Source organism: Salvelinus sp. IW2-2015, linkage group LG33 (assembly GCF_002910315.2).
Source record: "Salvelinus sp. IW2-2015 linkage group LG33, ASM291031v2, whole genome shotgun sequence".
NCBI classification, from domain to species: domain Eukaryota; kingdom Metazoa; phylum Chordata; class Actinopteri; order Salmoniformes; family Salmonidae; genus Salvelinus; species Salvelinus sp. IW2-2015.
In genome coordinates, this window is record NC_036872.1 from 21,440,082 (window position 1) to 21,454,511 (window position 14,430).

The window sequence follows — 14,430 nt, forward strand, 5'->3', positions numbered from 1 at the left end:
TTTGGACTCGTCTTTTCATGCGCCCATGTGTTTTTAGGGCATGATCGTTTTCCCTGTGTATTGGAAAATAAATCCACGTTCTTGAAACCTGCTCTCTGCGCTTGACTCCATCCACCCAGTACTCCTAGCAGCTCTGACAAGTGTTATGTGATAATTGCATTGTTTGCTCTATAACCTGTTCATTAATTTGCCTTGCGACCGTGATACAGTATATAGGCCTAAAGGCCGAGACAATAAGAAGACACAGTGGCAGAATAAATTCAATCACACCTTTGTTTCATCACAAAACCGGATAGCAACCTCTCTCCGGTTTAGTCAACAAAGCATATTGCATGTAACAAACAGTACATGACCTACAGCATGGTCAAGAAAGTTCATATTTCCGCCATTTTCGGACCACTAAACAACTATTGATTTACAACCACAGAGAGTTACCGCAAGTTGCAAAGAAAACAAGAACTGTCTCCACTATTCCAGCACCCTTTCAACTTCAAATCAAACATCAAATCACSTCTGCTTAGTCTAATACAGTGACAACTAAAAGATACCAAAAACAATTAAGTCCAATCAACGTAAACTAAATATGATGTGGCTGTCCATGGTTCTGATTTCTGTGTGCGCACGTTCGTGCAAGTAGAGAAATATGTTGATGCCATCCTCCTCTCTTTCATGTTGATGAAACGGTTTATCACTCTGTTATAAAGTACACYCTTTTATTTTTTGTTGTCCAAGGCTACCTGGCTAAAATGCTTGCTAGCTAGCTGAACTTCCATTCAAGGATTGGTATACTCAGTCATCACCATCACCAGCTGGGTGTTCTGTGCGAAAGGAGTTTAATATTCATAAAAAAAATAAAAAAAAAAATCTATATCTAGCTACATATTGAACTTCCATCCTATCGGGCCAGGGGCACAACATGTATGAATTAATGGTTGGATCAGAATCGCCGTTATAATCATTGGCCAGTACGGAGAAATCCCTATCTCCATCCATGGCTAATTTAGGAAAGCGACAATTTTAGCTAGCTAGCCACCGAATGACAACACAATGAGATGCAACAATTCAAGTTGTTTCTGTCAATGACGAATGCTCTCAATGCGATTTGACAGGAGTGACTCCAAAATCCAGGCTGGCTTCCCTTGACACGTTCTTTTGGTGCGCCAGGACCTTTCACAGTTAAGCTCGCTCAGTTTAGCTCAGCGCTGATTGGCAAATTTATATACATTATCAAGGGAGGCCAAATGCTCGCTGGCTTCACTTTCATTCTATTCAATGCAACGGGCTGTATCAATGTCATACTCGTTTGGACCAGACAGCATCAGATAGATGGCCTACACGTAGAGAGACAGAGGGGTGCTGTTTTGCTCACTCTGATGCTTTCTCCYGTGAGATGCATTCAGCCTCTTGCGAATTGAAGGAAKATTTTGAAYCACAGAGGTGAAAGCTAKATTTTATATGTTTTTACAAAATGTTCTTGGTACATTTTTGGGGGGAAGCCTGGCTTCCCTTGGCATCCATGAATACACACCACTGCCTATATCTAGGAGATATAAGAAAGCTCAGGAAATATTTTGGTTTTTTTGTACACATATTTAACCCTTTATTTTTGGTTATGTTTCTTAGATTGGGTGCATCAATATACTCTTAAGGATTAAATATTTTTGTTCACTTATTTAATTTGAATATGACCCAAAAGGTCTTTCACTGTAAATTATATAACTGAAAGCTTACTACTCCAAAGGATCAAAAGGCATTTTCTTCAAGTTATAGATTAGTTTAGATTAGAGTTATCTACTATACTTAATTTTTCTTGATGTACGATCCTTGATTATTGTTATTGAAGGTGAGTAATACTGAAAGTGACACACCCCATTTTCTATTGTAGATTGCTTTGGTATCGAAGAACAAGCTATACAATACAGTGCCATCGGAAAGTATTAAAGACCAAGAGGGTCAATATTGATGCTGAAGTCACAGGTGGGCATACCTCATCACGTGACTATTTTAATGTGAATTTTAACATGTTAAACAGGATCAATAAGAAGACACGGAGTAAGCTCAGTTTCACTGGGGTTCTCTTCCAATGTATATTTATTACAAATTTCTCTCAATCTCAGAACATTGACTCTTCAAATTCAAAATCCTCTCTTTTTAGAAAAGCATCTGTTTGCATTCATTCCAATAGCAAACACATTCACAAGTTTTCAAATACATTAAAATACATTTTAAAATAATAAAAAATTAACAAAATCCAAATGGACATCTAACAATAAGGGAAGCTAAAACTAGCTAGCTGGGATGAAATGGCAGGCTAGCTAGCGCCTAGCACTAAGCTAGCTAACAAGCTAGCAGTTAGAAATTAGCATGCGGCTATTAGATATAGATTTAATAAAAAATGACATTCTAAAATACATATAATTAGCGTGGTTCATATGTACACATGCAAATACCCTCAATATGAGCCCTTGTTTGTAAACATTTTTACAATTTAAGAGATCCGAAAAGTATCAAATATATATTTTTTAAATCATCTGAGATGCCAACATTTTACCATTGACTTGCATACAAAAGTGATTTAGCTAGCTAGTTATTTAGCTTCGCTACGCTCATGTTCATGGAAAAAAATCTCACTTGTTTTCCAATTGGTCAAAACAAATAAATGATACATCAAAATGACCCAAAAACTCATTACAGTTCAGTTAAACATTTTCTCTCTAGATTTTGAAAACGTAACCATGCATACAAACCGGAACACAGGATATTAAAAATAAGGAGACACTGCTAGCTAACTAGCTTCTCGGTTCTTTTCACCGGACTACTTCCAACAGCCACGGACCAACGTATGAATAGAGCGTGCGCCTGCAGCAGAAACACTCTGAATGCCTCCTCCTCGTGGTAGTACTAAATATACATGTATCAATGCAACACCATGGAGGAAAACAAATGAAGTGGATGGCACCATAATTCATTTTTATGCACTTTAATTATTACTTAATTAAAGTAGAATGGCATTACATAATTTGCAATTCCCCATGTGGAAAAATTGCTACTGCAACATGTTAACACCACTGTTTCACATGGGAGGGGAATAACACTATTTCAGCCCCATATGTGACCTTGCAATTACACAATGTGAATGATTCTTACATGTGAAACTGCAAATGTGAATGTTTTTTACATGTAAACTTGCAATTCATGGGAGGAGAAAACACGTTATTCTCCTCACATGTGAAAGGTGGTGTTAACTTGTTATCTCTAAATGTAATACATGTGAACATATGGATTCACATGAGAAAGTTTGAGCTTAACATGTGAAAAAAGCTATTTCACAATTTGTAAGAGATATTAGTACAGTATGAAGTTCCAAAGGCTTCACGTTCATCCAAAATAATTGTTGACAAACAGCGGTTTTGTGAAGTATAAACACAGGGCTCTTCAATAAGATTCTCAGCTCCTCTATAGGATATGTAATTACACTTGACCTTTCAGTGTCACAGCAGATGACCTGACAGATGAATGTTGGCACGGTGGGCTGAATTACATTTCATGGTARAAATCTGATTACACAAAAACCTGTCAACCAAAAGATTGGTGATGCATGGCAGGAAATGCAGAACAATACAGTACAATATTGTTGCTTATGTTACTTGAATGGTGATAAAAATTACATTCAACTACATTTGAACAATACCGTTACCACAATTGAGTGGGTGTTACAGGAAATAACTTGAAATTAGTTGTTTCCTCAGGGTTAAAACATTTGCATAGTTTGCATAACAGTTGGCTAAGACAGAGCAAATCTTATATTGTCACAACTATGGACCTTAATATGTGAACTTAATGGGTTATTGTATTGGAAATATATAAAATATACTTAAAAGGGGCATAAGTTTGCCCTGTTTTACAATATTTGTTGAAAGGCAATCAGACATTTGTATAAACTTTTGAATCAGCCTGGGAGAAAGAGGTCCCTCTACTCCTTGAAGAGCGTTCCTCCTCATCAAAAGCATTTTCAATCTTAGAAAGGAAAGAGTTCCAGCATTTCCGCTTGAAGTCTTTGCCCATGAATGCATACAGAAATGGGTTCAGGCAACTGTTTGCACTAGCCAGAGTCACAGATATATTTAGCCCTTCATGAATAACAGTTAGAGAAGTTTGATCGTGGGCTTTAAATTCCAGAAGGATGAAGACGTGGTATGGAAGCCAGCTGATGAAAAACATGGCTATCAGTGCAGTCAGGACTCTGAAGGGTTTGGAGGACCTGGTCATCCTGTTGGTCCTCAGTCGCAGGATGAGGACAGAGTAGCAGAAGATGATGATGAGGAGCGGGAGCACAAAGCCACTGATAAATCGACTGACAGCTACAGTTATGTGACTGTTTGGGTGTGGGTAATAATTRAAGCACTTTATGCCATCTGTGGTTACCTGACGAAACACTGTGGAGGGAATGCTCAGTGCAACAGAGACGGCCCAGGCAAGAACCACAACTGCAGAGGCCCTCCTCACGGTTCGCTGGTTCTGGGCCCAAACTGGGAATACGACAAGTAGATAACGGTCAACACTGATGACGACCAGGAGGAAGATGCTACTGAACATGTTGAGGAACATCACAAAAGAGGTGAACTTGCACATGAAGTGCCCTAAGATCCACTCCTTTGTTACCATGTAGATTATGTTGAAGGGGAGACAGGCACAGAATATGAAGTCGGAGATGGCCAGGCTGAGGTACCAGGTGGTGTTGACCGTCTTTTTCACCTTGAGACCAGCTATCCAGATGACCACCCCATTCCCACAAACCCCCAGCAGTAAGATGACCACATTGACCACAAGGAGTATGTAGTCCCCTTGTGAACTGGCTGATGTATCCGGTGGTTGGCCAAATGAGGACTGAGTTGGAGGGTTTTTGCTATCATCATAATCATCATCATCATTCGTTGGAATTGTGTCTAATATCCCTGCTGTCATGGCTCTCTCGTTCTGTCCAAACACAAGTATAAAAATCAGCTACCTCAGAGAAAACAAACAGCAGGAAGATTGAATATCATTTCATTCAATACATTAATTTAAGATTTGAGGATTGAAATGTCAGTATTTTGAATGTTATTGAAAAGCTTTAGCTGTGTCAACTCAGAACATTTTGTTAAGTTAACTAAGTGATAAAATATTAGTTGCATTGTAATATATTCATACCATTTTATGTCCGTGAGGTAAAACAAATCAAAAAACACAGTGCCATTAAATGGCACACTATGTCATGAAAGTCTCTCATTGACATAAATGCATGATTTACTTGAAGGTACAAGTTATCTGCACTTTGTTTTAAGCTATGCTTTTATAATGACCTATTTTAGGAGTTCCTTTATAATTTATTTAAATTCAGGAACTGAAATTGACATGCAATTTCWAAATTTGAATGAAGTGAAAATAAACCTCAACTTGAATTGCAGCCTCCACCTAAACCTGGTCAGGCACAGCATCCAATACATAACTGACTTTGGCCCTTTGGATATTACAGAGGCTGCAGGTTCATATATTCTGAATCTCGTTTTGTAACTCTTGATAAACTAATGTAATTACAATCACTTTTCAAATATACTGTTCACCCTGGATTCACACAGCTTGAAATAATACTTTTCAAATGTTTGTTCATGTTTTGAAAATAACTTTTTAGTTATCAGATTTGATTATTTCTTCTTTTTTTTTTTACTTTGGTGTGTCCAACACAAAGATGGTTGGACACAATTTGTTTCTGTCACAACTACAGGTATTTATCACTTTTAATTAGATAAAAAAATAAAAAATGCATGAAACATAAACAATATTGTAACCAAGTTAACATAAAGCCTAATAAGTGTATATCAATTGACATTCCGTCCCTCAAAACATTGGATTTAATCAGAAAAAAGGCACTCACCACACACACACACAACAGAAACAGCCTGCTGCAGAATCATAAATGCAGTTAATACTTTTTCTGCTTGTCGGACTAACTTCCTTTTAACAAGCAGCTTCTCTTTCTGTGGTTTACACCAAATATTTACATAAATAACCACAAACATGGTGCAATACAATACAAGATCATCGCTTAGTCAGCTTCTTCAGAGAAACAAATTAAACAGGTAAATTGAACAGAACAATGCTTGTGTTTTTACAAATACATGAACAATTCCAACTTCCAATGAGTTCACAGTGGTTGTGTGAAATGTGTTTTCCATGTATTGTTCAACCTGAATATCAACACAGGAGTCTCCAATTATTTTCTCCATCCTGGTCTCAGAGCATATTGTATAATTCTGTATGTAAATCTGAGATACTCCATTATGTATGATATGTTACGTTTCGTATGGTATGTATTCATTTGTGGATGTCCATCACCCATTTCGTATGATATGTTACGAATTACAATTTCTATTATATGTTATGAATTTGCAAAACGTACAATATGTTAAGAATTCGCAAAACATATGATATGTTGTGGATTTTAGCTAGGTGGCTAACGTTAGCTTGGCTAGGGGTTAGGGTTAAGTTTAGGAGTTAGGTTAAATGGTTAAGGATAGAGTTAGGGTTAGCTAAATTAGCTTACATTCTAAGTAATTGCAAAGTAGCAAAAATAAGTAAGTAGTATAAAAGTTGCTAATTAGCTAAAATGCTAAAGTTGTCTGTGATGAGATCCGAACTCGCAACCTTTGGTTTGCTAGACGTTTGCATTAGGGGAAGGGTTAGCTAACATGCTAYGTAGTTGCAAAGTAGCTAATTAGCTAAAATGCAAAACTTGTCCGTGATGAAATTTGAACTCGCAACCTTTGGTTTGCTAGACGTTTGCATTAGGGGAAAGGTTAGCTAACATGCAAAGTAGCTGAACAAGTAGTAAGTAGTTGAAAAGTTGCTAATTTGCTAAAGATGTCCATGATGAGATTCGAGCTCGCAACATTTGGTTTGCTAGACGTTTGCCTTAAGTAACCGTCTGTCCTATGTAACCATACCAAACGTAACATATATCATACTAATTTGATATAACATAATATGTTACGTCTAGTCTATAAGACCAGGCTGAATTCTCAGATCCTCTATAGCAGGTATTCCCAAGGGGTACGCGCAATACCGTCGGGCGCACGCCAAATAAAAATGTGATTCACATTTTCAAACAGTACATTTGTATTTTCCAACGGGGCTATACATTTGGGTGAGTTTTTTCCCCCCTCGCCTGTGTAGTCTCGTTTCACGCCAAAAATAAAATTAAACCATCTAGTGTTAAGCGAAATAACAACACAATGTCAAATGCAGGTAGCCTAGTCAAATAATTAACATCCAATCACATTAACCGTTACTCTCTTGCGGGAAACCTTCAGTCTTGTGCAGACATTTAGAAACGAAAACATGACAATTTGAAAAATAAGCCACGGGAGTTTGAGCGAGAATAAAGAAGACTTTTGAGTAGTAGCCTAGTCAAATAATTAACATCCAATCACATTAACCGTTACTCTCTTGCGGGAAACCTTCAGTCTTGTGCAGACATTTAGAAACGAAAACATGACAATTTGAAAAATAAGCCACGGGAGTTTGAGCGAGAATAAAGAAGACTTTTGAGTAGTGAGACATATATAAAAGCAACAGATACCATTAATAAGAAGGGGCTAGAAGCGTCTTATATGGTGAGCTACCGAGTGGCTAGGACAGGCAAGCCCCATACTATTGTGGAGGACTTAATTCTTCCTGCTGCCGCGGATATGGCTGGGACAATGCTGGTGTAAAAGGACAAAAAAACTATACAGACAATGTCTTCATCAAACAACACTATTTCACGACGCATCAGTGACATGGCAGGAGATGTTTTGAAACAATTACTGCTTCGCATACAAGCCAGTGAATTATATGCGTTACAGCTGGATGAGTCAACAGACGTGGCGGGCCTGGCACAGCTCCTGGTATATGTCCGTTACGCTTATGAGGGGGTCAATTAAGGAAGACATCCTCTTCTGCAAACCACTGGAAACCAGGACAACATGAGAGGATATTTTTAAAGTACTGGACAGCTTTGTGACATCAGATGGACTTTGGTGGTCAAGATGTGTTGGTATCTGTAYGCGCAAAAGCCATGACAGGGAGACACAGTGGAGTGGTAATGTGAGTGCAAGCTGTTGCTCCCGACGCCACTTGGGTACACTMCAGCATCCACCGAGAGAGAGGCTCTTGCTGCCAAGGGAATGCCTGACAGCTTGAAAGACGTTTTAGACACTACAGTGAAAATAGTTAACTTTGTTAAAGCAAGGCCACTGAACTCTCGTGTATTTCCTGCATTATGCAATGATATGGGCAGAAAAGTATTGACATGTTTCTTTTAATAGAGATGTGCTTAAAGTTCTCTTCACTGACCATCATTTTCACTTGTCTGACCGCTTGCATGATGACGAGTTTCTCACACGACTGGCCTATCTGGGTGATGTTTTTTCCTCGCCTGAATGATTTGAATCTAGGATTAAAGGGACTCTCCACAACTATATTCAATGTGCGGGACAAAATTGAGGCTATGATTAAGAAGTTGGAGCTCTTTTCTGTCTGCATGAACAACGACAACACACAGGTCTTTCCATCATTGTATGATGTGTGCAAATGAACTCAAGCTTACAAACAATGTCAAATGTGATATAGCAAAGCATCCGAGTGAGCTGGGTGAGCAATTATGCAGGTACTTTTCCGAAATGGACGACACAAACTGGATTCGCTATCCCTTTCATGCCCTGCCTCRAGTCCACTTACCGATATCTGAACAAGAGAGCCTCATCGAAATTACAACAAGTGGTTCTGTGAAAATGTAATTTAAATCAGAAGCCACTGCCAGATTTCTGGATAGGGCTACACTCAAAGATTCTTGCCTTGGCAAATCGCACTGTTAAGACACTGATGCCCTTTGCAATCACGTACCTATGTGGGAGTGGATTCTCGTCCCTCACTAGCAAATATAGGCACAGACTGTGTGTGGAAAATGATTTAAYACAGACTCTCTCCAATACAACCCAACATTGCAGAGTTATGTGCATCCTTTCAAGCATACCCTTCTCATTAACCTGTGGTGAGTTACTCACAATTTTTGATGAACAAATAAAGTTTTATACGTAAGATGGCTAAATAAAGAGCAAAATTATTGATTATTATTATATTATTATTTGTGTCCTGGTCCTATAAGAGCTCTTTGTCACTTCCCATGAGCCGGGTTGTGACAAAAACCTCACTCGTTCTTATTTTTAATAAATGTATCGTATAGTGTGTGTGTGTGGCAGGCTTACAATGATGGCAAAAAAACAACATTTGAGAGTGCGCTGACCCGGTGCTAGAGGGGGTACGCAGCAGGAGGTTGAATGTTTGAATGGGTACGGGACTATAAAAAGTTTGGGAACAACTGCTTTATAGGATATATAATTGCACTTGATATTTCAGTGTCACAGCACATGATCTGACAGATGAATGTTGGCACGGTGGGCTGAATTACATTTCATGGTACAAATCTGATTACACAAAAACCTGTCAAACATAAGATGGGTGATATGTGGCAGGAAATACAAATACTACTGACTGTCAACATACAGACATTATTCAACATTTGTTACTCGTTTTTGGTGATGAAAAGTTTTGCATATGGTAGTTTGCATTGCAGCTGATATAGATAACATAGAACCAACATTCTATGAATCATTGTCACAATCCTTATCATTGAATTGGCAATATGGACATGTCCTTAAAACCTCTACAGGATCGGTGGGTCCCCCACGGGATGGTTGAGCTAAGGTTGTAAGGTTGTAAGTAACAAGAACATTTTTCAGGACATAGACATATCTGATATTGTCAGAAACCTTAAATTCTTGTTAATCTAACTGCACTGTCCAATTTACAGTAGCTATTACAGTGAAAGAATACCATTGCTATCGTTTGAGGAGAGTGCACAYATATTAACTTGAAAAGTTATTAATAAACCAATTTGGCACATTTGGGCAGTCTTGATACAACATTTTGAACAGAAATGCACTGGTTCATTGGATCAGTCTAAAACGTTGCACATACACTGCTGCCATCTAGCAAATCTAAATTGCACCTGGGCTGGAATAATACATTATGGCCTTTCTCTTACATTTCAAAGATGGTACAAAAGAAAGGGTTGCTTTTTCTTTGTATTTTCTTTTACRAGATCGAATGTGTTATATTCTCCTACATTAATTTCACATTTCAAAAAACTTCAAAGTGTTTCCTTTCAAATGGTATCAAGAATATGCATATCCTTGCTTCATGGGTATGTCATTTTAGGCAAAAATTGAAAAAAAGTTAAGGAGCATACACTTGCCTTGTAATTACAGTATTTGTTGAAAGGCAATCAGACATTTGTCGACATTTTTTAATCAGCCTGGGAGGAAGAGGTCCCTCTACTCCTTGTAGAGCGCTCTTCCTCATCAAAAGCATTTTTTATTTTAGAGACTACAGAGCTCCAGCATTTCTGATTGACATCTTTGCTCACGAACGCATACAGAAATGGGTTCAGAAAACTGTTTGCACTAGCCAGAGTCGCAGATATCTTTAGCCCTTCATGAATAAAAGTTAGAAAATTGTAATACCTGGCTCCTGATTGATGAAGACATGGCAAGGCAGCCAGCTGATGAAGAACGTGGCTATCAGTGCAGTCATGACTGAAGTTCTTGGAGGACCTTGTCATCCTGTTCGTCCTCAGTTGCAGGATGATGACGACAGAGTAGCAGAAGATGATGGGGGGCACAAAGCCAATGACAGCTACAGTTAGGTGGCTGTTTTGGGATGGGTATTTGGCAAAGCACTTATGCCATCTGTGGTTGTGGTTACAGTACATTACGAAACTGTGAACAAAGGAGTTGTTTCCTTTTCAATTGATTTAAATTCGGGTTATTTGACACAAAAGTTTGTGTCTGTCACAATTGCAGGTATGACTTAATTTGATTTACAGTKATTTGCATTTTAAAAGACAGTATGGAATGACTAAACAAAATAGAGCCTAGTAAGTGCACTTGGAAAGTATTCAYACCCCTTAACTTTTCCACTTTGTTACATTAGTCTTATTCTAAAAATGGATTAAATAGCWTTTTTCCCCCATCAATCTACACACAATACRCCATAATGACAAAGCAAAAACAAGTGTAACAGTTTTAGAAAATTTATTTAAAAAACGGAAATATTACATTTACATAAGTATTAACTTGTTATGGCTGCAGGGGGCGTATTGAATAACTGGAAAGAGGTGCCCATTTTCAAACGGCCTCGTACTCAATTKTTGCTCGTACAATATGCATATTATTATTACTATTGGATAGAAAACACTCTCTAGTTTCTAAAACCGTTTGAATTATTTCTCTAGGTGAAACAGAACTCTTTTTACAGACCATTTCCTATCCGGAAGTGAGATTTCCAAAAGCGATGTCTCTCTTCAAGAGCTTGTCTATAAAAGGGCATGTCACTTAGGACTGTAGAAACACGTCATACACCTTCCCCTGGGGTGTCTGCGGAAGTGAGAGCAGAAATGACTGATTATTCTCGTTCTGGATTGAATACAACCTCTTGGAGTGAGAAGTGCGCCATACATTTTTTTTGGAAGGCGCGAAGTTGGATCTGGAGTCGCCTCCTGGAAACCGTCGTTATAGGTGAATATGATCTCTGGCTTCGATTTTATTTGATACATGTCACAATATCATTCCTAAAGTATGTTTTTTCAATATAGTTTATTATATTATTGAATTTATTCTGGACTTTAGACGTGATGCGTCGCAAGAATTAGTTCAAGAGGAGAGGTTAGCACCGCACGGCCAGTGTGCTTGCTAATTCAAGAGGGAAATAGTTCGTTCTGGATCCAAATAAAGACGGTTCTGAACAAAGGACCCCTTGGAGAACATTCTGATGGAAGATCAACAAAGATAAGTACCCAATTTGGGATACTATTTCATATATCTGTCGAACTGTGCTATCGCTACCGTTTGACTAGAATCATGCTGCTGTGTGTTAGCTATTGTAGTAAGCTAATATAACGATATATTGTGTTTTCGCTGTAAAACACTTCAAAAATCGGAAATATTGGCTGTATTCACAAGATCTTTGTCTTTCATTAGCTATCCACCATATATTTTTCTGAAATGTTTTATGATGAGTAATTAGGTAGTTGACGTGTCTGTATTTTCTCTGGCTACTCCCGTGCGATTTCTGACTGTAGCTATGATGGTGGCTATGATGGTAGCAGTAATGTAAAACTGATTTATAGCTAAAATATGCACATTTTTCGAACAAAACATAGATTTATTGTGTAACATGTTATAGGACTGTCATCTGAGGGAGTTTTTTTCTAGGTTATTTAGGTTGGTTCTAGGTTAGTTAGGTTAGCTTTGTGCATGCTACTTGCATGCTACCGTTGCTGTGAAAAATGGCTGCTGCTTTTGTATTTGGTGGTGAGCTAACATAAATATATGTGGTGTTTTCGCTGTAAAACATTTTAAAAATCGGAAATATTGGCTGTATTCACAAGATCTTTGTCTTTCATTTGCTATCCACCATATATTTTTCTGAAATGTTTTTATGATGTAATTAGGTAGTTGAGTTGTGTCTGTATTTTCTCTGGCTACTCCCGTGCGATTTCTGACTGTAGCTATGATGGTAGCAGTAATGTAAAACTGATTTATAGGGCCAGGCTAAAAAAAAAAAAAAAAAAAAAAAAAAAAAATTTTTGGTTTTATTTTTTTTGCGCCAAACCCCAATTTTTTTTTTTTGAAACAAAACCCCCCATAAAGAATTTTATTGTTGTAAACATTTTTTTTTGTTAAGGGACTGTTCAAATCTGAGGGAGTTTTTCTAGGTTATTTAGGGGGTTCTTAGTTAGTTAGGTTGGCTTGTGCATGCTACCTGCATCCTACTTGTGCTGTGAAAAATGTCTGTCCTCTTTTTTATTTGGTGGTGAACTAACATAAATATATGTGGTGTTTTCTCTGTAAAACATTTTAAAAATCAGACTTGTTGGCTGGATTCACAAGATGTTTATCTTTCAAATGCTGTATTGGACTTGTTAATGTGTGAAAGTTAAATATTTTTAAAAAATAGATTTTGAATTTCGCGCCCTGCACTTGAGCTGGATGTTGTCATAGGTGTACCGGCGTCGGGCTTGCAGCCATAACAGGTTTAAGACCCTTTACTCKGTATTTGTTGAAGCACCTTTGGCAGCAATTACAGCCTCGAATCTTCTTGGGTATGACGCTACAAGCTTGGCACACCTGTATTTGGGGAGTTTCTCCCATTTCTCTGCAGATCCTCTCAAGCTCTGTCAGGTTGGATGGTGAGCGTCGCTGCACAGCTATTTTCAGGTCTCTCCAGAGATGTTCGATCGGGTTCAAGTCCGGGCTCTGGCTGGGCCGCTCAAGGACATTCAGAGACTTGTCCCGAAGCACTCCTGTGTTGTCTTTGCTGTGTGCTTAGGGTCGTTGTTCGGTTGGAAGGTGAACATTCACCCCAGTCTGAGGTCCTGAGTGCTCTGGAGCAGGTTTTCATCAAGGATCTCTCTGTACTTTGCTCCGTTCATCTTTCCCTCGATCCTGACTAGTCTCCCAGTCCCTGCCGATGAAAACCATCCCCACAGCATGATGCTGCCACCCCCATGCTTCACCGTAGGGATGGTGCCAGGTTTCCTCCAGACGTGATGCTTGACATTCAGGTCAAAGAGTTCAATCTTGGTTTCATCATGGTCTGAGAGTCTTTAGGTGCCTTTTGTCAAACTCCAAGCAGGCTGTCATGTGCCTTTTATTGAGGAGTGGCTGTCTGGCCACTACCATAATGGCCTGATTGGTGGAGTGCTGCAGAGATGGTTCTCCCATCTCCACAGAGGAACTCTATCAGTGACCATCATGGTCTTGGTCATCTCCCTGACCAKGGCCTTTCTCCCCCGATTGTTCAGTTTYGCCCGGTGGTCAGCTCTAGGAAGAGTCTTCCATTTAAGAATGGAGACCAATGTGTTCTTTGGGATCTTCAATGCTGCATACAMTTTTTGGTACCCTTCCCCAGATCTGTGACTCGACACAATCCTGTCTTGGAGCTCTACTGACAATTCCTTTGACAGCATGGCTTGGTTTTTGCTCTGACATGCACTGTCAACTGTGGGACCATATATAGACGTGTGTGCTTTTCTAAATCATGTCCAAGCAATTGAATTTGCGACAGGTGGACTCCAATCAATTTGTAGAAACATCAAGGAAGATAAATGGGAACAGGATGCACCTGAACTGAAGTCTGWGTCTCATAGCAAAGGGCCTGAATACTTATCTAAATTAGGTATTTCTGTTTCATTTTTAATAAATTAGCAAACAATTCTAAAAACTTTTTTCATTCATCATTATGGGATATTGATGATAAGAACATAATTGAATCAATTTTAGAATAAGGCTG

General features: G+C 38.6%; 1 protein-coding gene across 1 annotated transcript; it reads right to left on the reverse strand.

The window, feature by feature from the left end:
- Window positions 1–2,058: 2,058 nt before the first annotated feature.
- Window positions 2,059–5,964, reverse strand: LOC111957455 (chemerin-like receptor 1). Its single transcript, XM_023978286.1, has 2 exons — window positions 5,915–5,964; window positions 2,059–4,977 (listed from the first exon to the last, which is right to left on the reverse strand). Exon 2 carries the CDS (start codon window positions 4,963–4,965, stop codon window positions 3,925–3,927), a length of 1,041 nt encoding a protein of 346 aa, XP_023834054.1. The 5' UTR covers window positions 4,966–4,977; window positions 5,915–5,964; the 3' UTR covers window positions 2,059–3,924.
- Between the last annotated feature and the right edge of the window lie 8,466 nt (window positions 5,965–14,430).